The sequence below is a fragment of the Theropithecus gelada genome, chromosome 17 (genome assembly GCF_003255815.1).
Source record: "Theropithecus gelada isolate Dixy chromosome 17, Tgel_1.0, whole genome shotgun sequence".
Lineage (NCBI taxonomy): Eukaryota > Metazoa > Chordata > Mammalia > Primates > Cercopithecidae > Theropithecus > Theropithecus gelada.
This window is the reverse complement of record NC_037685.1, coordinates 49,111,388-49,136,653: the sequence shown is the minus strand read 5'-3', so window position 1 is coordinate 49,136,653 and position 25,266 is coordinate 49,111,388. Positions and strand designations below refer to the sequence as shown.

Here is a 25,266-nt window from a genome sequence, read left to right as displayed (position 1 = left end):
AAGTTGAAAAGATTTTCTAGGACAGTACATTGTTATTCTCCTGGAAACACACGCATACAGAAAATACATAAATACTTGGTAAATATAAGATGTATACAATTTCAGAACACAAATGTAAATAGATCTAGGTACACGTACATGCACACACACATATGGTGCACATTATGTTCACTTTAAGATCCTGAGCTTCTTTATTGTGCTTTAATAGTGCTCTTGCCCGTATGTATCTTAATTCTAGGAATAATTAATAATTAATTCTATGCAATAAGATAATTCCAAAGGCTTCTCTTACTATTTCAGCGGCTGCTAGAAGAGGATGCGGGGTGCTGGTGAAGAACCCTTGTCCTCCATAAATGCCAGTTTTAAAGGACGCATCTTATTCATCTTTGTGATTAAGGGATTTCCATTACTCATCTTTCCTTCCAAGATAACTGACATTTTTGAAGGGCACCCCTTTTGTTAAACTTTATTTCCTTTTACTAAAGAAGTCTTTTTAATCTTCTGGAATTAAGGAGCTCATTTCCATCCACAAAGTTCTTTTTGTTGACTTCCTCAGTCTGATTATTCGACTTGAGGGTATGCAGATGGCTGCATAGCTATCCCTTTTCATCCCTGCTATCCTCAAAATAAAGTCCCAAAAATACTAGTAGGAATTAACATTTAGAAATCTCCTTTTTGGTCAATAGCCATCTTCACGGACTGTCTATGAATCAGATCAGTATTAGACAAGCAAGAGAGAGGGAGAGAGAAAAATCAAGGGCAGAAGAACACCCTCTACTTCCCCATCTCCACATCAGCAACTTTAGCTGCATCTTTCCACAATTTAACAGAAATCAAAACAAAATCCTGAACCAAGTTCAAAAATTAAGTGCACAAGTGGAAATCCAAGAGTGAAAAAGCAGAAATTAAAAAAAAAAAACAAAAACCACAAAGCCAGGCGTGGTGACTCACGCCTGTAATCCCAGCACTTTGGGAGGCCAAGGTGGGCGGATCACAAGTTCAGGAGTTCGAGACTAGCCTGGCCAACATAGTGAAGCCCTGTCTCTATTAAAAATACAAAAAATTAGCCAGGCGTGGTGGCAGGCTCCCAGCTACTCAGGAGGCGGAGGCAGGAGAACTGCTTGAACCCGGGAGATGGAGGTTGTAGTGAGTTGAGATCGCGCCACTGCACTCCAGCCTGGGCGACAGAGCGAGAGTTTGTCTCAAAAAACAAAACAAAACAAAACACTTGTTGAAAGAAGAAAAAAAAAAACCTTGTTTTTTTTTTGTTTTTGATAGAAATACATTACTAGTGAGCCAATGCAATGCAATAACGTGCTTGGTAAAAGAGGGTGATGTGATTTGAGGACAGAGTTTTAGAAGCACAGCTTCCAAATCCAAGCGGAAATCACTTCACTTCACTCCATGTTGATCAGGCAGCAGCTACAAAGTCAAGTTGAAATCTTAAGGCCAAGACCTAAGAAGAAAAGTGAGACGCTCAGAAGAAGGTGATTAGAATGAGGTACAAGTTTTCCTATGAAGTCAGGGTATATTGCAGCTATTGATAATTAATACTTTAGGATGGAAAAGATTAAATAAATCATGTTCTTCCCTACGCTGTGCTGCGATCAATGAATTGAAGAAAGTAGGGTTGGACTGAGGGCTGGTGGGTAGATGATGGGAGAGAAGGCTCATCTGTGCGATGGGGAGCTTTGGGGTGAGGCTGGCTGGAGTCATCCGAGTATCATTGAGGTATCTGAGTTAGTGCATATTTGTAAGGTAGGGCGGGAACGGTGGGATTCCTGAAGAGAAGTAGGCATGTGTCAAAGCTAAAATTTTCCTACGTTACAATTTTATTAACCATAGCCTATGCCACGGTGCCACCTGTTGAGTGCTGCTGATGGGCATTCTGGTTGGAAGCACCACTTGTCCAGTGTTAACAGTGCTCTTGCCCATAGCATTAATAGTGCTCTTTCCTGTAGCGTTAATAGTGCTCTTGCCTGTAGCATTAACAGTGCTGTTGCCCATAGCGTTAATAGTGCTGTTGCCTGTAGTGTTAATAGTGCTGTTGCCCGTAGCGTTAGTGCTGTTGCCTGTAGTTAATAGTGCTGTTGCCCATAGCATTAATAGTGCTCTTGCCCGTAGCGTTAGTGCTCTTGCCTGTAGCGTTAATAGTGCTGTTGCCTGTAGCGTTAATAGTGCTCTTGCCCATAGCGTTAACAGTGCTGTTGCCCGTAGCGTTAATAGTGCTGTTGCCCGTAGCATTAATAGCGCTGTTGCCTGTAGCGTTAGTGCTCTTGCCCGTAGCGTTAATAGTGCTGTTGCCCGTAGCGTTAACAGTGCTGTTGCCTGTAGCGTTAATAGTGCTCTTGCCCGTAGCGTTAACAGTACTGTTGCCCGTAGCGTTAACAGTACTGTTGCCCGTAGCATTAATAGTGCTCTTGCCCGTAGCGTTAGTGCTCTTGCCCATAGCATTAATAGTGCCGTTGCCTGTAGCGTTGATAGTGCTCTTGCCTGTAGCGTTAATAGTGCTCTTGCCTGTAGTGTTAACAGTGCTCTTGCCCGTAGCATTAGTGTTCTTGCCCATAGCATTAATAGTGCCGTTGCCTGTAGCATTGATAGTGCTGTTGCCTGTAGTGTTAATAGTGCTCTTGCCTGTAGCGTTAGTGCTCTTGCCCGTAGCGTTAATAGTGCTCTTGCCTGTAGTGTTAACAGTGCTCTCTATGAATGGTGTGAGATTTTAATCACAATGATTGAAGCTCATCAGAAGGTGAGTGCTCCTTATCTGACATGCTTGGGACCAGAAGTGTTTTGGATTTGGGAGTTTTTTGAATTTTGAAACATCTGCATATACTTACTGGTTGAGCAACTCTAAACTGAAAAATCTGAAATCCAAAATGCTCCAACGAGATGACCTTTGAGCGTCACGTCGGTGCTCAAAAGGGTTCTGATTTTGGAGCCCTTCAGATTTTGGATTTTTGGATTAGGAATGGTCAACCTGAATGGCCACACTGTAACTCTAATTGCATTATTTATTCATTTATTTATTTATTGAGACAGAGTCTCGCTCTGTCACCAGGCAGGAGTGCAGTGGCGTGATCTTGGCTCACTGCAACCTCCAACTCCTGAGTTCAAGTGATTCTCCTGCCTCAACCGCTCAAGTAGCTGGGATTACAGGCATGCGCCACCACGCCCAGCTGATTTTTTTTTTTGTATTTTTAGTAAAGACCTGGTTTCACCATGTTGGCCAAGACAGTCTCCATCTCTTGACCTCGTGATCTGCTCGCCTCGGCCTCCCAAAGTGCTGGGATTATAGGCGTGAGCCACTGCGCCTGGCCTAATTGCATTATTTTAGAGTTCTTGGATTTCACATTAAACATCTTAATGCTATTATTTAGCTCAGCCCCCCTTTTCTTTGGCCTTAGTTGATTGGGAATTAGAAAAATAGCTTAAATATAATCCATTAGGGCACTAATATAACTATTCTATCATTTGCAGAGATTATACATGTTCTCAGGATGCTTCTTGACAATACTGGCTTTCTGCAGTGAAACCTCGTCGGCTCAACTCCTACACAATCCTTGAAGATGAGCAGCTGGGTATCACTCCCCGGTCATCTCTCCCCTTCACTCTTTACAGTGAAAACAAACTCATGACAAATGCTGTCCAGAGGAGCAATCATTTCTAGAAAGAGGTGAAACTGATACGGAAATAGAAAGAAACCTCCTCTCTTTCTATTTATTTTCTCTAGAAAGCATGCTTACTTTATGTCTAGTCAAAGGCATGTCTACCATTAGGTTTCATTTAGTGGAGCTGTGAAATGAAGCTTATTGCTTTGAAGTTTTAAGTGGGACTGAAAGTCTCTAAGTAAAACCTTATTTTGAAGAAGAGGAACTTTCTTAGTTCAACTTTTGGGAGTTGGATATGTAACACTTCTAATGACTTGAGGCCTTTGTGAATTTTACTCTGGATATATTTAAACCTACGCCTTTTTCATCTTTCATTAAGTTACCAGTAAAGTCTGTCCAATTTCTCTCCCTGGAGTCCTTAGAACAGAGTGGATATTCATTGGTCTCCAATGCATTCTTCTGTCCTTCCTGAATACGGGGCTGGGAGAAGACGAGTCAATGTTCTAGACCGATAATTCATCATTCTTCTAAGAAAAGGCCAAATATTTGTAAAATTTCAGGTGCTAAATGATGAGGAATTTACCCCAAGGCCTTCGAGTGCAGGAAGCCTGGCTTCCTGTTTCAGAGTTTTGCTTGAATTTTCCGGACTGCTTATTCAATCCTCTCTTTCTTTCAGGTTGCAATGGTATGGTCGGTTGGGGCTGTGGACATGCACAGTAAAATCTGTTAAAGATTTATGGATCTTGCCCTCTGTGGCTGGCATATCCCAGCTGCCTAAGGGTATAAGATCTGCCACTTCTCTAAGCGGGGTTGAAATGAGTAGTATGCTAAAAGCGACACAAACCAAAGCGAACTGCTTCCTCCAGACTCATAGGATTCTGTTAATTTTGCTCTAAATTAGTGGAAACTCATCAGTCCTTAAAGACCATGGCAATATTCCTTTCACCAAACCTGAGAAAGGCTGGTTTCATTGACAGATGCTACGCATGGGTGCAATGCACAAAACTGATTCTGATAGTAAGGTTCTCTTGACATACATCTCTTATTTCCATAAGACTTTTACAATGCCAAAATCACCACCTAAAGTGCATTGTCTTAAAAATAATTACTACCATGCAGAACTAAGACATGCCAGAACTTTAATTTTCATTAGAGAGAGATCACCCTCACTATAGAATTCATCCAACCTTCAGTTGCTTTATTCAAAACAGACTTTAAGAGGAAGAACTGTAATAATGCCTCACAAAGACAACAATTTAATAGAAAACATGGATGCTGACAATGGAGCCAAGAACTTGTTAGGTCAAAGATATTATTTACCCAACATTAATTACTTCCATTTTATTTTGTTCTTTTTCTTTTTCTTTATTTCTGGTTCCAAACCTCTAAGAGTTATTCACCCTAACGGTGTTTTAGACACAAAAACTTTTGTTCCTACGGCGGGGACTTTTCACGCGCTCACAGTGGCTTCGCAGGAAGCTGCCATTGATACGGGGCTGGCATCGGGTTCTTGGGAGGTGTCCGGCTGCTGCCATTCTCCTAGAATGCAAACTTCTAGGCTGGACACAGAAAGGAAAGGGACAGGGGTGTTTTAATCTTTCTAATCGGTGGGGACATGTGGCCTTTGGAAGACCTGCTTTGTCCTTCCCAGGTGAGTCAGACCTTGGACGCCTTGAGCGCTTCAGTTGTCTACACCACAATGAACAAATTTGGGTGAGATGCCAGAGGGCTCAGAAGTGCAGGCAGCTCAGGGCCTCAGGTTGACCAGTTTCCGAAGGATATTTTGAAATGACAGTTTCATTTAAAAATACACTTATTATATGTTCATTTACCCTAATGCCAATGATAGTAATATACAATGTACGCAGCATCTTCACCGTTCGAGGATGAAGGACACTAACCATGTCCTTCTGATTTAATGATGGACAAAATAAAGCAGAGATGAGGGGACCCCCATTTCCTCCTCCCTGGGGTTCCTCCTTCCTGGCGTACCCACTGCGTGCCGCATTTAGGTGGCAAATTCAAAGGCCCTGCAGTGAGGAAAATGTGCGTACAGTTCCTTGGTTTGATCATTTCTGCCATTTTCTCCCCTTGGCTATTATTTTACTGTTTCCAGAAGAAAACAACCACCGTAATTTCAACATGTTGCAAAACAATCTAGTGGTTTTCTCTTTATTATTAAAGCAGTCTCGTAGAAGACTGTTTACAGACAGGAACGTTTAGACTCTTGTGTAGACCACCTCTAAAGGACCGCTGACACAAACCCCACTGGGAAGACTGACTGTGGACGCTGTTTCTCTACGAAGGTACCATAGCTTTAGACATTCTTCCTGCTGCATGAGGGAAGACAGATTCAGAGAAAACATTTCTATTCAAAGTAAGTTTTAGAAAGCATCTCATGTCTGGTAACTACTATGGTCTGGTCTTTTAGAAATCCTGCAATTGTTTAGTTAGAATGAATTGGAAGCCAAGAAAACAAAACGATGGTCTTTGAAGATTGCCATTTCTTCTCTAACAGAGAGGGGGAAATGATTCAGTGCTATACTTGTCAAAACTTTCCATCAGATGGTCAGGAAGAAGGATTTCGAAAGTCAGCGTTTTCGTTTGGTTTATAAGAATGCAACTGTGAATTCCTTTTACTCTAGTTTATCAACAGTTCTTTGGAGTCTGTGTGAGTTTTTTAACTAAGACATGAAATAGCTATTATTATCTGATCCCAGCTAACCTGTCAATCTGATGGAGTGTTGAGCTTCGGAAGTGGCATTTTCTTTCATGTCCTCCATCCTAAGAAAGGTCCTAGCTTCCTTTTAGCAATGGAGTTTTACATTCCTTCAACACTCAAATATGTATTTTCTATCAGCTACTGCATGTAAGGCACTGATCTAAGAGAAGGGAAGAGTCAATGAACCGGGAAGGAGGCCCCAGCAGCAGAGGCTGCAAGGGGGCCAGGATGACTCTTGGAGAGCCAAGGGTATGCGTGGAGAAAGGGGAGGTGCAGAGAGAAGGATAGGGTGAGGAGTGTGCAAAGCTCTGGAAGGCCCATTTGAGCAAGGTGAGAAGCCCTCAGGAGACTCATTTAAAGAAGTCATGTGTCCTACCCAAGGTCACAGAGCCCTTTGTGACAAAGTCTCGAGGTTCATACTTTGGTGCTCCATTCAATGAGGATATAGTTCTAATTAAAGAAAATGCCAGGCCAGGAACAGTGGTTCACACCTGTAATCCCAGCACTTTGGGAGACGGAGGCGGGCGAATCACCCGAGGTCAGGAGTTCGAGACCATCTTGGCTAACATGGAGAAACCCCATCTCTACTAAAAATACAAAATTAGCTGGGTGTGGTGGCGCATGCCTGTAATCCCAGCTACTCGGGAGGCTGAGGCAGAAGAATGACTTGAACCCAGGAGGTGGAGGTTGCAGTGACCCGAGATGGCACCACTGCACTTCAGCCCAGGCAACAAGAGCAAAACTCCATCTCAAAAAAAAAAAAAAAAAAAAAAAGAGAGAAAATGCCTTGAAAGACAGGAAACTTGGCCCCTAACACAGGCAGTGGATTATGCATTGCCACAGTTGGCTACTAAAATTTAAAAACAATATGTATTCATTCAACAAATACTTAGTGTATATCTATCATGTGTCAGGCCCCACGTAGGCCCCAGGAATACAGAAGTAAACAGAGCAGTCATCTTCTGGAGCTGTGGCTATGAGAGTACTTGAGGTGTGGCTAGTGAACGGAAGAACTGAATTTTAAATTTCATTTCATTTTAATTAATTAGAACTGAAATTGAAATAGCTGAATGTGCCTAGCAGTTACCATACTGAACATCCAATCTCTGTGAGTTTGCAGCCAGGGGTAGAGGGAGGATCTGGGGAGAGTGGAGAGACAGGAAACTCACAGAAAATGTGTAAGACTATTCTAGACAGTAAATCCTGGATGAAAAGAAAATACAATATAAAGTCAGGGTTTCAGGAAAGTAAGACCAAGATGGGTGACCTACTGGGCTTCAATATTTACAAAAAGAGTATTTTCTGAAACTTGGAGCTTCAGAACATAATGCGGCTCTTTCTTTCCATTGAGATTTAACCATTTTCTTGAAGTGGGACTTTTAATAAACTGTCGTAGAATTGAGTTAATTACACAGCTGATGAAGAGAGAAGCAATTACAAATTTCTGGCCCCTCCTCCACTCGCCATCCCACCCCATATGATAAATATTTTATGTCAAAAGAACCATTATAACACCATTGAGGATTTGATAGAAAATGGGCCAGTTTGGAGCTCACCCACAGACCCAGTTGCTGCAGCCCCTGCAGTGCTGGATGAGCCAGGCCACCTTTGCTCCAAAGCCACACTAAAAATAACTGCGTGGTTCTGAAAGTGAGTGAGAGCTATGTGCAGACAGGGCTATAAAAGCCTGGAAGCCAAGTAGTGTTTCTGCTATGTCTGACTAATTTCTTGCCCTTTCTGTGCAGCGTGTAAAATGCTGGAGATTTCTTTTGCTAAGTATGCTGGGCGCACCATTAAAAAGTTTCTGTCTGGAAAAACTGCAGGTGGTTTGCAAAGAGGTCTGATACAGCACTGACGTTTTTATTCCACACAGGCACGCATCTTCAAAGAACTAAGACAGAGGCTGGGTGCGGTCGCTCACGCCTGTAATCTCAGCACCTTGGGAGGCTGAGGCGGGTGGCTCGCCTGAGGTCAGAAGTTTGAGACCAGCCTGGCCAACAGGTGAAACCCCATCTCTACTAAAAATACAAAAATTTCAGAACCCCTCCAGCCACGGGAACAGCCACATGAAAGCACCACTGCTGCCCGGGCCTCGCAATTCTCTCCTTGGGGTTTTATTTTAAAATCCTGGCTCTCTACACAGAAGGGTAAGGTTTATGATTGGCAATACACAATAGAAGATGCCGTTGGCAAGACCACTGCTCTCCTTAGAGGGAATATCTTGCTAACGGCTTTGCTTCATATCTGTGTGGGGCACCCTCTCCTTTCCTTCCCGGAGGCTGGGAGCTCTTTTTTTTTTTTTATCTCGAGATGACCCCTCTGAGCTGACAGCAAGAGCCAAAGACAAGGAATTTTCTTGGCTTCTCATTATCTGCCTCCATCCCACTCCGAGCACCCATTCCCTCTTCTCTTGGCGGCTTTTTCTGCTCAGTTTCTCTCTGGTTTCTTTTACTTTGATTTATATTGTTGAATTTAAGAAATCTGGTGAGGCTAAGGATTATTTGACCCAAGTCCAGGGACCCATAGACTGTGGGAAACTCTCAGTTACATGAAAAAATGTACTCACTAAACACAACTTGTTGCCCTGCACACTCAGCCGCTGCTTACTTGAGCGAGCTTGTCAATTGCAACCTTCCGGAAGCATGGTCTCCAGGCTCTCAGCTGCAGCTGCCAGGCCACAGGGGGCACTGTGGGTCCTGCTTGGATGCATGCTGAGTGATGTCGGGACCTACACTCAGTAGTTCAGGGGCTGACAACGTGGGTTCTCTTTTCCCTGTTGTCGTGCGGCAGAGCCATCTGCCCATCTCCCTAGTTCCCAACAAGTTGGAGTTATCCAACCAGTCTTCACATTTACTAGTTTCTGGAACACCCAAGTGCCTTAGGACACAGGAGGTGCCCTGTGAAGGTCGATGTCCTTAAAAAAATTAAAACAATCTATCTGATCAGAGTTTATGGTCAAAAATCAGATGTTTGGGGGGAACAGGAACCTGGCTAAGTTATTGAAATAATGAACTAAAATTAACCTTACTTGGAAAAATCCAAGACTTTCACAATATTCTAGGTGAGTTAATAAGCAAAGCAAAGTCGTCTTCTCTGTTGACTCCGATTTCCTACCTGCCCCTCTACTGCTTTCTATACTATTAACCTTTACATTGCATGGTGCTGATAACTCTATTAGAAATTCTGTAACTGAAACTAACTTTGATGCTTTCCATTCAACTGCCTTCCATCTCCATGGTGTATAAAGAAAGAAAACTGAAAAGAGAATAGAAAAAGAAGGCTGGGTGTGGTGGCTCACACCTGTAATCCCAGCAGTTTGGGAGGCTGAGGTGGGCGGATTGCCTGAACTTAGGAGTTCAAGACCAGACTGGGCAATATGGCAAAATCCCATCTCTAAAAAAAAAAAAAAAAAAAATACAAAAATTAACCGGGTGTGGTGGTGCATGGCTACAGTCCCAGCTACTTGAGGGTCTGAGGCAGGAGAATTGTTTGAGCCTGGGAGGGCTGCAGTGGAAGGTGCTAGGGGTGGGCAGCCTTGTCTGGATGATTGCCTGGTATTCAGTGGAGGAGTAAATCTGAGAACATGCAGTGCCAATGAATCAGAACTTATAATTTATAATTATTCCAATATACTTACTAGAGATTATTTGAAATACAGACCCTCACATAACAATAAAGTCCTGATCATTTGTTAAAGTTATTTTTTTTAATTCACAAAACAACTGAAGAGGTGGTTAAGAGAGTTAACTAGGGAAGCATAACTCTTGCATAACGAGGGGAAACTCTCTTCTCATGCTGCCTGTGTTCTTCCCTGCACCCCGGAGAGCCTCACTCTTCTAGGCTGACACATGGGAAGAGGAGTACGGACACAAAAGACGATTATGCTGGAAAAAGAATTTGTCTAAGTCCCCAGACTTGAGTTTTGTTTTGGACTCTACCACAATCTGGGTGTGAGATTTGCAGAAGCCATTTCCCTCCTGAAGTCAGTGTGCTCCTATGTGAACTACAGGACATGGGTTGGCTCCTGGCTCAGCTCCTCCCAGCTCTGCCCAGGGAGGGGAAGTGGGCCATGCCCAGCAGCTGGAACACAGCTCCCGCCTTGCCTCTTCATGCCTCAACTCTGTGGCTTGCTGGAATTATCTATGGGACTGGGTGGTTCTGTCCGGGAAGCAATTCTCTCCCTGCTAGGAGAGTCCATCACTCATCGCCCAAGGATAGAGAACAAAACTCCATAAATTTGACCCAAAGCTCATTCACTGGTCACATGAGAATCCATTTGGAACTGGAATCCATAGTATGCTTGTGATTTCTGCTTAGTGTCCAAAAGTTATCCAGTGACGTACAACTTCCGATGTTGGCTGTCACCATGGTGATGCACAGATGAGCTGGGGTACCATGCCCATAAAAGGCTGAGCTAGCCAAGGGCTGGGGCGTGGCGAGTCTGCAGCCAGGCATTTCCAGGGCTGTTACAGTAGCACCACAGGGAAAAGAGACGGGAGTCACCCCAGGGGAAGCTGTGGGAAAGAACAAACTATGCACACAGCCCTTTCGACAGCAAGCTCTGTCCAGCTGCTATTTTTATGTATTATCTTACTTCAAAAAAATACTATCAATGCAAACGTAGGGCAGACAGAGCTCTGCTTCTGCAAGAACGCATTTGGGAAAATCTGTTAATTAAAAAATAGTTAAGCCACATGCACTGGATTTGTAGTCTTGAAATAGATACTCTATCTTAAAAATGTTTTAATACAATAGATGCAACAGTCCTGAGAGTAAATGTCTCCTGTAACATACAGGAGACTATCTCCAGGAATATACTCTGTAGAAAATGATAAATGGCATCACTGATCTCTTTCTTACCTTTTATCATCAGCCATTTCCATCGCTTTATTGGTGAATGTCCAGGGTCTCACCTGAATTAACAGGGCAGCCTGTGTGCTGATTGTTAACACACCCCAGTGACTGGCTCTGTGTGGTCCCTTGGCAGCATGGGTCTCGGCCCAGTGAAACGACAGTGTCAAGCATCACGCAGTACCCAGAGGTACGGGTACAACCAGATTTCAGGCCGCGTGAGCGCTGCGCGTGTACAGTGGATCCCACAGTCCAGGCCCCGGGGCAGGGGTATCGTTTGCCTCTGTCTTTTGTGCAACCCTTCACACAGCTGCCAATCACAGCCTCATTGGATCAGTGCTGATAACCCGTCTGAATAACTAGCGGAAAGCCAAGCACACACAGAGTTCTGGATTACTCATGTTAATCACATTAACCAGAAGGTGTCGATTTTTCATTTTACTTGGCAAACTACAGAAAGAGACTCAAGGTATTTCCTTCATTAGGGACACTGGGAAAGAAAAAGGTCTCAATGCCTGCACTGTGACTTCACGAAATCACAGAGCCTTGGGGATCCTTAGAAATTCCCTCTTAATAACCTCATTGAAAAAACCTCTGGCATCACGTAACAGTACACTGCTATGCAGATGCCATTATATATTGAAATAATCTGAACTAGCTATGTTTGCTGAAGAATAAAATTCTCCTAAAGGCATTATGGAAAATGTTACTATGTTGATTCTGCATTAAATCATCACAGAAAGTGAAAAGGAACAGACCCGGTCACCTCTACTCAGTTTGTTTGGGTTCTGTTTGTCTGATGACATGGAGAAGAATGCAGAGTCCCGCTAGACAGTAACTCCATCCCACACAGCTAGTCTCGCAGATACGTGTATACCACCAATTCTATCCATGCCCATATAAGGCTGAGTCAGTCAAGGGCTGCGGGGTGGACAGTCTGCAGTCAGGCATTCTCATCACTGCAGCAGAAGCATCGTTGCGAAAATCTATAGCATGGGACCCGGGGGAATTTTACATCTCGTGAAATGGCTTCCATAAACTTAAAAATCAGTTAGCCTTGTTAAGTGCTGATAAACGATCTTCAACCAGCAATTTCTAAACCATAAAGTCCCCACTGCAGGCAGAGGAATGCTTAACCCAAACAAAAATAACTGCTTTGAGAATTGCAACTAATAATGAACGCAGCAGGTGGAGAGACGGGAGCCTTGATCCAAGGGGCAGGAAGCCTCCTCAGTTGTGATTTTTGACAGTGAAATAATGATCGGTCACAGGTCAGCAAATAGGATGACAGCATTTATAAAGAGGTTCCCTATCACGAACTGTGGCTGCTTGATTTTGTCGAGCGGACACAGGAGAGGAGGCAGCGGCGTCGCACCCCAGCCCCGGAGGCCAAGCTCCAGCAGAGGGTCGTTCCTCCTGGCAGGTAAGGATGGGGAATGGCTACGGTAGAAACTGACTTCAGGATTCAACTTGGGGAAACTCATTTGGACACCCAAGGGCTGTTATAATTTCTGATTCCAACAACAACAGGGCAATGCAGGCAAGAGTTTCCAGTTGCCTTGACAACCTGGCATTTGCCAAACGAAGGTGTAGACAAGCATGAGTCCTAGGGCAGATGCATGAGTCCAGGGAATAAAGGCAAGGAGGCTGTGTCATAAAACAAAATGCTACTCCTTACACCTTCGCAGATGCAAGATGGACTTAAACGTGCACATATAAATAATAATTTTTAAACCACGTAACACCAAGACTCAGTTTTAAAGGCATCAGTTTTAAAGGCAACAGAATCAGAGACAAATCACTTTGACTGAACATACTAAATCCAATATTAGGGCAATATTTCAAATTCTGTAATGATGTAATAGTGATAATTTGGGGTACTCTTTTTTCCTCTTACTTATCTATCAGATGGACCACATAAAAGACATTCAGGGAATATTTTCAAAGTGAGAATTGTTAGCAATGATACAACTGTCAGTACCCTCTAGTTTGTATAACTACATTGCAGTATAAATGCAACTAATTACGTTTTTCTTTACAGAATATTTTTGTGACATTTTTGCTTATGTAAAAGTATAAAACATCATTGCTTTATATATGTACATATAAACACACATGCAAACACACATATGTACTTACAATGAACAATGAACGAAAGAAAAGATGCTTGTGAAAATTAAAATTGTTCTCAATTTTGTAGGAAAGTGGTATACATTGACCCAATTTTGCATTATATTATTGTTTGTTCTAGTGGAAGAGAATACAATTGTATTAAATTTCTTAGCAAAGTATGCAATGACTTAATCAGGCAATTTAAGACACTCTCATTTCACATGGAAGTACAATTAGGCACCGCATCACGACTTTTTGGTCAACAACAGACTGCACTGAAGACAGTGGTCCCCTAAGATGACACCAGATCTGCCCACCGCATGACTCACATGTTTGTGGCAGTGCTGGTGTGGACAAACCTACTGTGTTCCTGGTTGCATCAGAGTGTGGACATGCACTTACATGCAGTGTGTGACACTTGGTGATAAGCAACTGTGTCACTGGTTTCTGCATTTACTATACTCTACCTTTTATCGTTATTTTGGAGTATACTCCTATTTATATGCTAAGTGTAAAATAGCCTCGGGCAGATGCTTCAGGAAGAATCCAGAAGAAGGCATTGTTCCCAGAGGGGAAGACGGTTCCATGCGCGTTACTACCCGGAAGACCTTCTGGTGGGACAAGATGTGGAGGTGGAGGACAGTGACAGTGATCATCCTGAGCCTGTGTAGGCCTCAGCTCCCATGTCTGTTTCTTTGTTTTTAACAAAAAAGTATAAAAAGTAAAAAAAAAAAAATTGAATAGAAAAATCATTGAATAAGAACATAGAAAAAGGAAACACGTTTGTACAGCTGTACGATGTGTGCTTAAGCTAAGTGTTATACAAAAAGAGTCAACAAGTTTAAAAAGTTTAAGAGTTTGTAAAGTAAAAAAGTTATAGTAAACTAAGGTTAATTTATTACGGAAGAAAGAAAAATATTGAAAACGTAAGTTTAGGGCCCCCTAAGATCCAGCGTTTACGGAGTCTACAGTGGTGCCAGTCACGCCCCAGGCCTTCACATCCACGCACCTCTCACTCCCTGATGCAGACAGAGCAGTTTCTAAGTCCCGCAAGCGCTGTTCGTGGTAAGCGCCCTATACAGGAGTCCCATTTTAAATCTTTTTACTGTACCTTTTCTGCATTTAGATATACAAATACTACTGTGTTGCAATTGCCTACGTGTAGGTTTGTAGCCTAGGAGTGACAGGTTCCATCACATAGCCTGTATGTGTAGTAGGCCACACCACCTAGGTTTGTGTGAGTACTCTCTAGGATATTCAAGCAATGACGAAATTGCCCAGCCACATGTGTCCCAGAAGGTATCCCCGTCATTAAGCGAGGCATGACTGTATGAGGAGGATAATATTACTTATTGCAATGCTGTGACTTACACGTCCACCTTTCTCAGGGTAGCACTGGCAGCCCCCGCTGCAATCTCTTCCTCCGCACGGCACATCAAACTTCTTCACACCCTGCAACAATAAAACACAAGGCAAAGAAAAGTTACCTAAAACACTGCCAACTACGACATGTATTAAAATATCATCTGTTGAGATTCCTTCCAACTCTAGAAACTATTCATTCCAAACATTCAATAAGGCTTTATTAAAAAATAGACTAACTTTTAGAGCAGTTTTCAGTGCACAGCAAAATCGAGTGTAAGGTCCAGAGATTTCCAATATACCCCTGTCTCTCCCACCTCTGAAGTTCCCCACTATCGACATCCTGCACCAAGACGCACAGGTTGGAACCAACCTGTACACTGGTTACAATCGCTGAGTCCGCATGCATCACCGTCACCAGAGTCCACAGTTGAGACCAGGGTTCACCCTTGGTGCTGTATATTCTATGGTCAATGAGCCTTTAAATAGTGCCCACTAGGCCGGGCGTGGTCGCTCACGCCTGTAATCCCAGCACTTTGGGAGGCCAAGACGGGCGGATCACAAGGTCAGGAGATCGAGACCATCTTGGCCAACGTGGTGAAACCCCGTCCCTACTAAAAATACAAAAATTAGCCGGACATGGTGGCAGGCACCTGTATTCTCAGCTTAGGAGGCTGAGGCAGGAAAATCACTTGAACTCGGGAGGTGGAAGTTGCAGTGAGCTGAGATCATGCCACTGCACTCCAGTCTGGGCCACAGAACGAGACTGTCTCAGAAAAAAAAAAAAGTGCCCACTAAGTGCCAGATGCCAAGCAAAGTCCTGGACCTCCAGCATCAGGAGAACATTCCCAGAATCCGGATCCATGTGAAGACAGGAATCAGGAAGGAGCAGGCCTGTGGCAGGCATGAGAAACTCCGGGGCACGGGCAGCAGCTCTGCCTTCTGCCTGGACATGTGGAGCGTGCGCCTGGAGAAAATGCTTGCGAGGAACCCAGAGAGGTGGGCAGGAGTGGACCACCATGGAGGGGAGGAGGCGGCATTGGTGCAAACGGTGGCTCCCTCACGGGACAGACATCATGGTGATCAGAGGGAGGGCCGTGTGAGGAAGCGGGACTGGCAGGACTGGCAGGTGCATCTGGTAGGATGCCAAACCCTCGCCTGCACCACTGATACCACTTTCGACTTCAACGGAGGGGCGTTGGCAGAGTAAGTCCACTTCCTTTCCCCTTCGCCCTGTGAGACATACTTATGCTCAGACAGGAGGAGGAATGCCGGGAAGAGGCTTTCTCTGGACCTATTCAGGCAAGTGGGTGACCCCACTGAGCGTTTCCTCAGAGAAGCAGATACAGCCCTAAGTGAGTCAGTGGGAAACGGAGGGAGTTCCCTGGATGGACAATCCCGATGGGGCAAAAAGGTGTTTCTGATCCTTGATCTCAACATTCAGATCAAAGATGGACTTGGAGATTGGGCTACTGGATAAGCACCTTAGCTCTTCCTTTCGGATTGTGACAGTATTAAACGTTTTGAGATGATGGCAATCAGAGTGACCCTCTTTTCTCCCCTTTCTGATCAGCCGGGCCTCAGCGCAGGCCTCCTCTCCCGACAGATGAGCTAGTACAACCTTCATTCTACAGGTGAGCCAGTGCTGCCCTCCCCGCTATACAGGTGAGCTAGTGCAGCCCTCCACCCCCACACAGGTGAGCTACAGTAGCCCTCCCCCACAGGTGAGCTAGTGCAGCCCTCCCCCACACACAGGTGAGCTACAGTAGCTCTCCCCCCGACACAAGTGAGCTAGTACAGCCCTCCCCCACAGGTGAGCTAGTACAGCCCTTCACCCCCACACACAGGTGAGCTAGTACAGCCCTTCACCCCCACACACAGGTGAGCTAGTGCAGCCCTCCCCCACACACACAGGTGAGCTAGTACAGCCCTCCCCCCCACACACAGGTGAGCTAGTGCAGCCCTCCCCCACACACACAGGTGAGCTAGTGCAGCCCTCCCCCACACACACAGGTAAGTTAGTGCAGCCCTCCCCCTACACACAGGTGAGCTAGTACAGCCCTCCCCCCCCGACATAGGTGAGCTAGTGCAGCCCTCCCCCCACACACAGGTGAGCTAGTACAGCCCTCCCCCACAGGTAAGCTAGTGCAGCCCTCCCCCACACACAGGTGAGCTAGGGCAGCCCTCCCCACACACAGGTGAGCTACTGCAGCCATCCCTCACACACACAGGTGAGCAGTGTCTCACAGGTGAATCTTAATCTACCTTTTCACCCTCAGCCAGCCTTTGTCAGCCTGTCTGGAGCCTCCCCATTATCACACAGTCATACCCAAGGGACCCTGGACAAGGCTGGCTTCTGGTGTTCACGGATTCAAACCTTATCATGCAAGTAAAACTTACCAGATGACAGAACCCTTTCCAATGTAAGCAAATTGTATTTTACCACAGCCTTTTCACTCTCTTCTGAGTTAAGTTTCAATGACTAAACGGGACTATCACTTGGGGACTCCCTCTGTAAGTTTTTTTGTGATAGCGGGTCTGCTGGAGCCTTCCCCACTCCTGCCACCAGCTGAATGTCCATGTAGAGGTGAAGTGGCACGGCCAGGCCCATTCTGCCACTTCCGCCCAGCAGAGTCTTCCGGACAGTCCAGGGCAGGTGGGCAGGACACGTAAGCTTCGGACCCAAAACCTCCTGGCCAGAGTTGGCCTCGGGTCCCAGCAATGACTCCACATTCCTTTTGTATGGGTAATTTTGCTTTTTTTCTTTTAACTAACAATTTTCTACTAGAGAAGTCTCATTTGAGAGTTTCACATTTTTTTACGTTCTTCTTATAATTCTTTACCTAATATAGTATCTGATGCATCAGTCGCTACCATTAAAAAAAAACCCCAAAAGTTGGAAAGTCCCAAACCCTTTAGAGAAAACAGTACCTTGAAAGCCTTTCACATTTCTTTTCAGTTATCTTTTTATCTTTTTGTCTTGAGTGAGGTAATGAGGCAGCTGGAGTTTATGGTGTAAAAGTAAACATATATAAAATCCTCTCATGCCCTTAAAATAGGATCCTAGGTATTTGCCAATTTTTTAATGGCTTCAATGTTTATCTGTAATGGGGCTCATAAAACCCATGATTTGAATATGTGATTTCTAGAAATCCAACTCCACACTAAGCCAGAAAGTTTAGCACCGAAGCTCAAGTCTAGATGGACTGCTGCATTCATGCCTTTTACCACACACGAGGGAGGCATGGACAGGCGCTTGGCAGAGGTCCTCAGTTGACCCAATAATTCATTGGCCAGTTGTCTGCGAAGGGCAGGCGGGCCTCCTGGGTCTATAGGGTAACGCATCAACTCATATTCTCCATCTGCTGTTTCCCATGCTATTTTTAATTTTGATTTTCAAGCCACTTGCCAAATCCCTCTATCTAAATGAAAGGTTGAAGTGATTTTAATGGTTTCAAATTGATCTAACAGACTCCTTATTCTAGGTTGAGGATATTCACTGTATTTAGTTGTAGCAAGTTATTCACAACCCACTCAAAACTGAATGATGCATTCTTACTTTTGGAACTAGGGCTTGTAGGCTGACTAAGATACCTCCCAGTAACACTTCTCTACACATAGCGATGGCTCCGGTGCTGTATGGTGAGGGAAGGAATACCTCATTGAGAGGCAGCCCTGCTCATTCCAAGCCAAGGCAGTTTCCACGGACATGCTAGCCGTGTGTGCACACATGCACGTGCATGTGTGTATGTGTGTTCCCACTGACATCTTACCTGTCCTCCAGAAAGACTCTTAGGAATTCCAACATCTACAAGAGCCCGAACTACCACACTTTGGAATGTCAGGCCTCCAGGAGGAACAGAAATATTGACTTATTAGGGCAGGGTGTGTGCTCCAGACAGTCTCTTAAAAACTGAACAAGTCTCTGACCTAAGCCTTGGCATTCCCCTGAGAAGATATGGGTCTCTGAAACAGTCTCGAGACACAAATGCCTTCCTGAGGACCTCACATGAGGAGTGTGAGGACTGCTATGTGGGGTCCCATGTCTGTGGCCTGGCCACTCCCTCCAGCAGAGGCATACTGACTGCACGTACCTGCTGCCACCCTGCTCCAAGCCCTCCAGCCTATCCCTTCATTTTACTGCTTAACGCAAGTCAAAGACAAGACGCGATCCTATTCTTGTCAACCCCTTAATAAAAATGATGAGTTTCCTCCCGCTCTGCACCCTCCTCAAATCTCTGTTCACCCCCTTCATGATAAACACTGGCCCTGGTCCATGTTTGTAACTTCAGTCTCCATGAGGCCCGTTTTTCCCTATAAGGTCTGGTTCGCCTCAGTGTTTTTTAGAGAATCCTTCATGGGTCTCACCAAGCACTTGACATGCCTCTTTTTACAACAATCACAGACTCATAAAAGAAACATCAATTCAATCCTCCATTGATTTCTCATCTCAAGTCTGAATTTCCAAGGCAGCAATTGCGTAGAGCAATTCCAATGTCTAGCTCTCACTGAGGCCCCCTGCAGGTGTGCCTGGCTGCGGACCCCTCTGAAGCTCCCAGGGCCAGGAGGCTCCTGCAGCTCCCACTGTAGGTGTGGAATGTGCTCCCGGCTCTTGGGACATGCTACAGCCGCTCAGTCCTGCTGGCCAAACTCCTGCGGTTGTCTGGGTGTCCTTCACCCCAAGGCAGGAAAGGACTCAAGGCCCGGTGGGACCAGTTCTCCAGAAGGCCTGAGAAAGCTGGTGGGGGCACCCCACTCCCGAGAGAATGCCTGACTCTTACCTCCTCATAGGCACACAGAACCTCCCTACCCAGGGCACTTGGGACCACCGAGGAACCTGAACCGTATCCTGCACCTTCCTTCAACTACACCAGTGAGAGGACACCTCACATCCCCAATTCCAAAGTAACATGACAAGGGGCAAGGGGCTGGGAGGTCCTTCATCCACCTTTCACTTTACAAATTCATTCACTCACGATCACTGATGTGAATTGCCTCTGAGCCATGCACTGTGCTGGGCTCTGGGTATACAGCAGGAGGAAGATTAGACATTGTTCCTGCCCTGTGGCAGGTGACCAAGTAGACAAGAAGGTGAAATAAGTAAACAAACTAAACCCACATAATTTAAATTCTGGTAAGAGCTGCGAAGAAGAGGATGGTTAGAGAGCAAATAAGGAAGAGTGTGGGTCCTTAAGTATTGTGTTATCGTGTTCACAGAGAGGACTGGCTGTGCTCAGGCCTGTGCCCTAGAGCTCTGCTATGCTCCACTACCCCTTCTATGCCTACCCCCAGAGGCCAACCTCCCTGCCTGACAGCCTGAAGCTCTCACAGCTGGAAAGCAGAGACAGACTGGCTACCCCTAACCTCCAGGCCTGGGAGGGCACCAACTTCATGCCATCATCATCGTCATCATCATCATCATGATCATCATCAGGGAATCAGGACCATCCTGACTGCAGTGACTTGAAGCCCATTCTTCCTATGACTTTCAGGATGCTCCAACATTGCTGTGCACCCCAACTTGCAGCTCAGAACTCTCCTTCAATCTAGTGCCGCTTTCGGTACCCAGAGTTGAACATCCTTAGTCCCTACTCAGCTGACAGCCAGCTCAGTGGCTTCCCAGGCGCATGGCCAGGAAACTTCAAACCTAAATTCCAAATCATGGAAGGAGTTTGCCTAGGGGGATGAATCATGACTTCTCTCAGCAAACCTTGCCAACTATTTCATCACACACCAACCTGGAGGCCAGACCCCATTGGACTTATCTGCTTCTTCAAGAAAGATAAAGGAATTAAAGAAGCTGGCAGAGGCACTGTAGACAAAGGGAAGGGGCTGCTAAGTCTGATAAGCTCTTGACACCTTTAGTGTTGTGGAACCAAAAGGAATAGTCATGGAAAATAAATGTGAATTATAAATATTAGGAAATAAGAGAGTCCAAAGCAGCTTAAACCTAAGAAGTACAGTAGACTCGAAAGTCTCTGAGCTGCAAGGAAGAGATGAAGGACGGGCCATTCTTGCACCAGTTCATAGGGACAAAACCCATGCTGTCAAGGGAGGAGTAGGGTAGAGAGAGTCACAGGCAGCAAAGCAGCAAGAGAGAAGGCTGTGTGCGGGGGCTCACGCCTGTAATCCCAGCACTTTGGGAGACCAAGGCAGGCAGATCGCTTGAGCTCAGGGGTTCAAGACCAGCCTGGGTAACAAGGCAAAACTCTGTCTGTACCAAAAAAAAAAAAAAATTAAATTAAAAAAATAGCTGAGTATGGTGGTGCACGCCTGTGGTCCCAGCTGCTTGGAGGGCTAGGGTGGGAAGATGGCTTGAGCCTGGGAGGTGGAGGTTGCAGTGAGCTGAGATTGTGCCACTGCACTACAGGCTGGGCAACAGAGCAAGACCCTATCTCAAAAAGAAAAAATAAAAGGAAAGAAAGAAAGAAACAGGAGAGAGAGCAGGTAGCAAATAAGACACTGGATAGAGAGTTTGAGGAAGATTTACCTGGAAGTCGCACCACAAATAAAACGCGAGGGAATAAGAGGGAGAGAGAGAGGAATACTGATCAGAGGCAGGGACTTAGACACAAAGTCAAAAAGGTCACGAGTGCTTGTCTGAAGGGCAGCTGCTCTCCCAGCTGGCTCCCGCCATGGCAAGCGTGCTGTGTGGACAGGCCCTATCAGCATCACCCTGGAGCTAGTGAGGCATGCAGGCCCCACCCCACCTTTCTTGGAGCAGAACCTACTTTGTAGCATGACTTCCAGGTTAGCACGCTGAGGTTTGCAAAGCCCTACGCTGGGTGGTCAGACGGGCATTGTGAAAACAGGCTTTGTCTAGAGATAGCAAGAAAGCTGGAAACCACTGAACCGTCACCCTGGGTGCAATAGAAGGTAGGATTTGTTACAGATTCAGCATGTTCCATGACTCAGTGGACCCCTGGCCTGTCTGTCCTAGAAAAGTGATGGCCCTTGGACCTTGCTTTGACCTTTGTGACCTGCGCTGCATCTGGGGCGGCTCTGAACCCTGAGGACTCAGTCGCTGAACCTCTAATCCCTCCAAATGCAAAAAAAAAAAAAAAAAAATGCAGTTCTCTCTTTCTATTCTTTTAAAATTCAAAATATCCTTCTAGAGCTCTTCTTTTTCCTCTTCTGAAACTGGTAGCCAGCATTGCCGTGCCAATTCAAAACTACAGGAATTGGAAATGTTAAGGAGCCAGTAGGCAGTGTATGTAAAGGCGTAAGATGTGTTTTCCAGAAGCCTTAGATTACATTCTACTCAATTGGAATGCAACAGACATTTTTTCCAGGTGCAGAATGGGAATCTTTGAGCGAGGGATTTCTTGGTTGACTTCTTACATGGGAATTCTTTTCCTTGGAGTCTTATTTAAGACTCCATCATTACATTTAGAAAGATGTGAAAACGGGGCCGGGTGTGGTGGCTCACGCCTGTAACCCTAGCACTCTGGGAAGCCTAGGCAGTGGATCACTTGAAGTTAGGAGTTCAAGACCAGCCTGGCCAACATGGTGAAACCCTGTCTCTACTAAAAATGCAAAAATTAGCTGGACACAGTGGCTCACGCTTGTAATTCCAACTACTCACGAGGTTGAGACACAAGAATCACTTCAACCTGGGAAATGGAGATTTCAGTGAGCCGAGACCGTGCTACTGCACTGTAGCCTGGGTGACAGAGTGAGACTGAGTCTCAATTAAAAAAAAAAAAAAAAAAAAAAGAAGATATGAAAATCCAGCTGTTTGCATGGATAGATTTACCACAGACATCAAATCCCTCTAGATGCACAATCTAGATTCCTTGGGAAGTCTTTTACCTCTGGAAGAAGAAAAGTCATGGAACCCTTTAAGGAAAACCAGGTTCTAGTTTCTTGAACCAGGCTCCTATCAAGATCGAGTGGAGAATTTCTTGCTTGGAGTCACCCGCTCCCTGGCTGCCAGCAGAGACCGTCATTTATCAATGGGATTCAGTGGAGTTGGAGCAGAGATCAAGAATGGCAGCTGCAGGATTAAGAGGACATCCGGTCCCCCCCGGTTGCTGCCCTGGCTCTTCTGTGAGTGACCCAATGACAGTGAGAAGAGAGTACCGTGTTGCCTTCACCAGGATCCTGTGCCACCAGGCGGAGGGAGAGCCTTTCCTTTGCCACCTGGGAAAAGAGGGTCCTCCTCGGAGTGTCTGAGGAATGGCCCCATCTCCAAACGTGGAGAAAACTGCCCAAGGTCACTCCTCTTCATGGCAGATTGGTCCTTATATTTAGGACACTAAAAAAATAGGTTTAAGTGACAACCTGAATGCCAGAAAACAAAACATATAAACAATGTAAACTCTTTGAGACTAGCTATTTCTCTACTACCACTGCAAACTGTCAACGTATAGCAAGGGAACAAACCATGGGAATGCACCCAGCCCTCTGCAGACATGAGTATCGTCTAAAGCGGATGCCATGTAGATGAATGAAAAAAAAATGCTGGTGATTGTTCTCAGCTTGCACATAGAAAATGAGCAGTAATCGAGTTATATGAAGTTGCAAGAACAAAACTCATCTGTCCCAAAACAAAGAATATTTTGTCCTCTACATGTTCCAAGAAACTTCTTGTCCAAGGAAGTCTTTTAAGCCAATTTACCTCCAGCCAACAAGAGCCATCCTCTGAAGGGAATTTACAGAACCCGAATTCCCTCCACAGAGGAATACTGAATAACTCACGCCAAGTGACATACAACATCAACACTGCCTATTGTTAAAAAGCTATCATCTTTTTAAAAGCTAAAAAGTTATCATTTCAAGGCAAAAAAAAAAAAATCTATACAATTCTTCGTCTTTGACACAAGTCCAGTCAAGCCGGACTTTTAGAATTATTATTTTAATCAAAAAAGAGGCCAAAAGAAAAGAAAGCCAATTCGGGAACAAGGTTCTCAGTAAAGTTCTATTAGTTTATCAAAACAGGAAATATAAGCCATTTCCGCACATGCAGCTTTAGAAATTAAGGAAACAATTCCAACATGGTATTAGCAGGGCAAGGTATATGGAAGAGGAAGTGGAGGTCACAGCTGCACCACCCAGAACAAATCCTTCTTCTCCATATGCCGGGCAGAAAAGTCAGCCAGTTCAGCTTCCTTTGTTTAACAGTACTTCAAGGGCATCCTAAATAAATGTGTTCACTCTACAGAATGGGCTTGAACTAGTCACCAGCTCGAGATGGTGAAATGCCTGAAGGACAGGGTGCTCCCCCACGTACAATGATGGAGTGCCAGTGAGTGCCAGCAGTTAGGACTGCGTCAGTGCGTCCTCATGGAACTGGGAGACTCAGAGAAGGAAGGAGGAGCTCAGGCTGTGTATCTGGAACCAGAGAACCAGAAAGAAATGATAGTAGTTCAACGAGAGTTGGGCTAGACACTCTTTAGGAAGACAGACGTCCTTCCTGTCTGGAAGCAATCCTTTACTGTCTCCCAGACGAATACCTGAGGAATGGGATCATTCCCCGTCCTGGTTCAACACGGCGGCAAGACATAACCAGGAGGCATGACGTTCGGTGCCCTCCCGTGAGTCACCAGCAACAAGCCCCGTGTTTTCGTATCTGCACACCTATACGTTTTAACAAGCAATGACTGGCCAACTGGGCCACCTTCCATTTCTCCTCAGGCAGCTTAACGTCTGGTGTTTTCCACACACAGCGTGCTATTGGCAGGGCCACCTCTGACAGCTGTACTTTAGTGCTGGAGCTTGGGTCCTGATGGGCAGGACTGGCTCAAAAAAAAAAAAAGAAGTCAGGAATTTGACTGCCAGGGCATGCAGTGTGTGGTGGGCCAAAGACCAGGGCCAGAACTCATCCCAGTGACATTAGTCATCCTGAGACATTTAAAGCAGGCTGGATGACAGTGGAGGAACGGCGGGCGGGGCCCCAGGTGGGAACTGCTGAGAACCTGGGAAGCTGAAGAGCAGGTGTGAGGGGCCGACCGGGAACATGAATGATGTGGCAAAGGGCAAGACAAAGGGCAGAGTTTAGGCAGAGAAGTGACTGGTCCTTCAGAGCCACAGCATCTTCTGCACAAAGGGAGGATGATGGCACCCTTCCGCAGGGCACTTGTGAGGGTTTGGGGATGTAATTCAGCCCCATGAGCCTTTCCAGCTGAAAGGTCACCAACACCTGGCTCCCCGGCCTAGACTCCTGACACATGAATGAGAGCTGAAGCCCAGACAATGTAGTCTGAGCCAATGCTGCCTTGGAAATACGTCATCCTGGGCTAGAGATGATCTCAGAGCATGGGTGGGCCTGGCCTCAGGTGAAGACAGGTGGGCCATCTGGCTGAGCTAGGACAGGTGGCTTGCCATTTCCTGACACACGTCCCCTGCCCTGGCCACTTCTTCAGAATTCACACTCAGTGCCCTTCTAGAGGCAAAAAGCAGCGCTGAGATGCGCCTCCTCACCAGCGAGGAAGGCAGGCGTGCCCAAGGGCCCAGCATGCGGAGGCGTGGACCCAGGTGTTCGCACTTGGCAGTGAGCCATGATAAGCGCAGAGGATGAGGCTCTGTCCAGAGCCAGCCCTCTCCATTCTTTCATGGCCTCTCCTTGGTCAACAGAGCACTCTGGCCTTCACCCGGGGAGGAGCTGAGCCC

General features: G+C 45.7%; 1 protein-coding gene across 1 annotated transcript in view; it reads right to left on the bottom strand.

Moving 5' to 3' along the window:
- COL4A2 (collagen type IV alpha 2 chain) overlaps nt 1-25,266 on the bottom strand; it is a 197,967-nt gene that overhangs the window by 132,768 nt on the left and 39,933 nt on the right. The window contains exon 4 of the mRNA XM_025364401.1: nt 14,665-14,745. Coding sequence (XP_025220186.1) covers nt 14,665-14,745 — 81 coding nt within the window. The remainder of the gene's footprint in view (nt 1-14,664; nt 14,746-25,266) is intronic.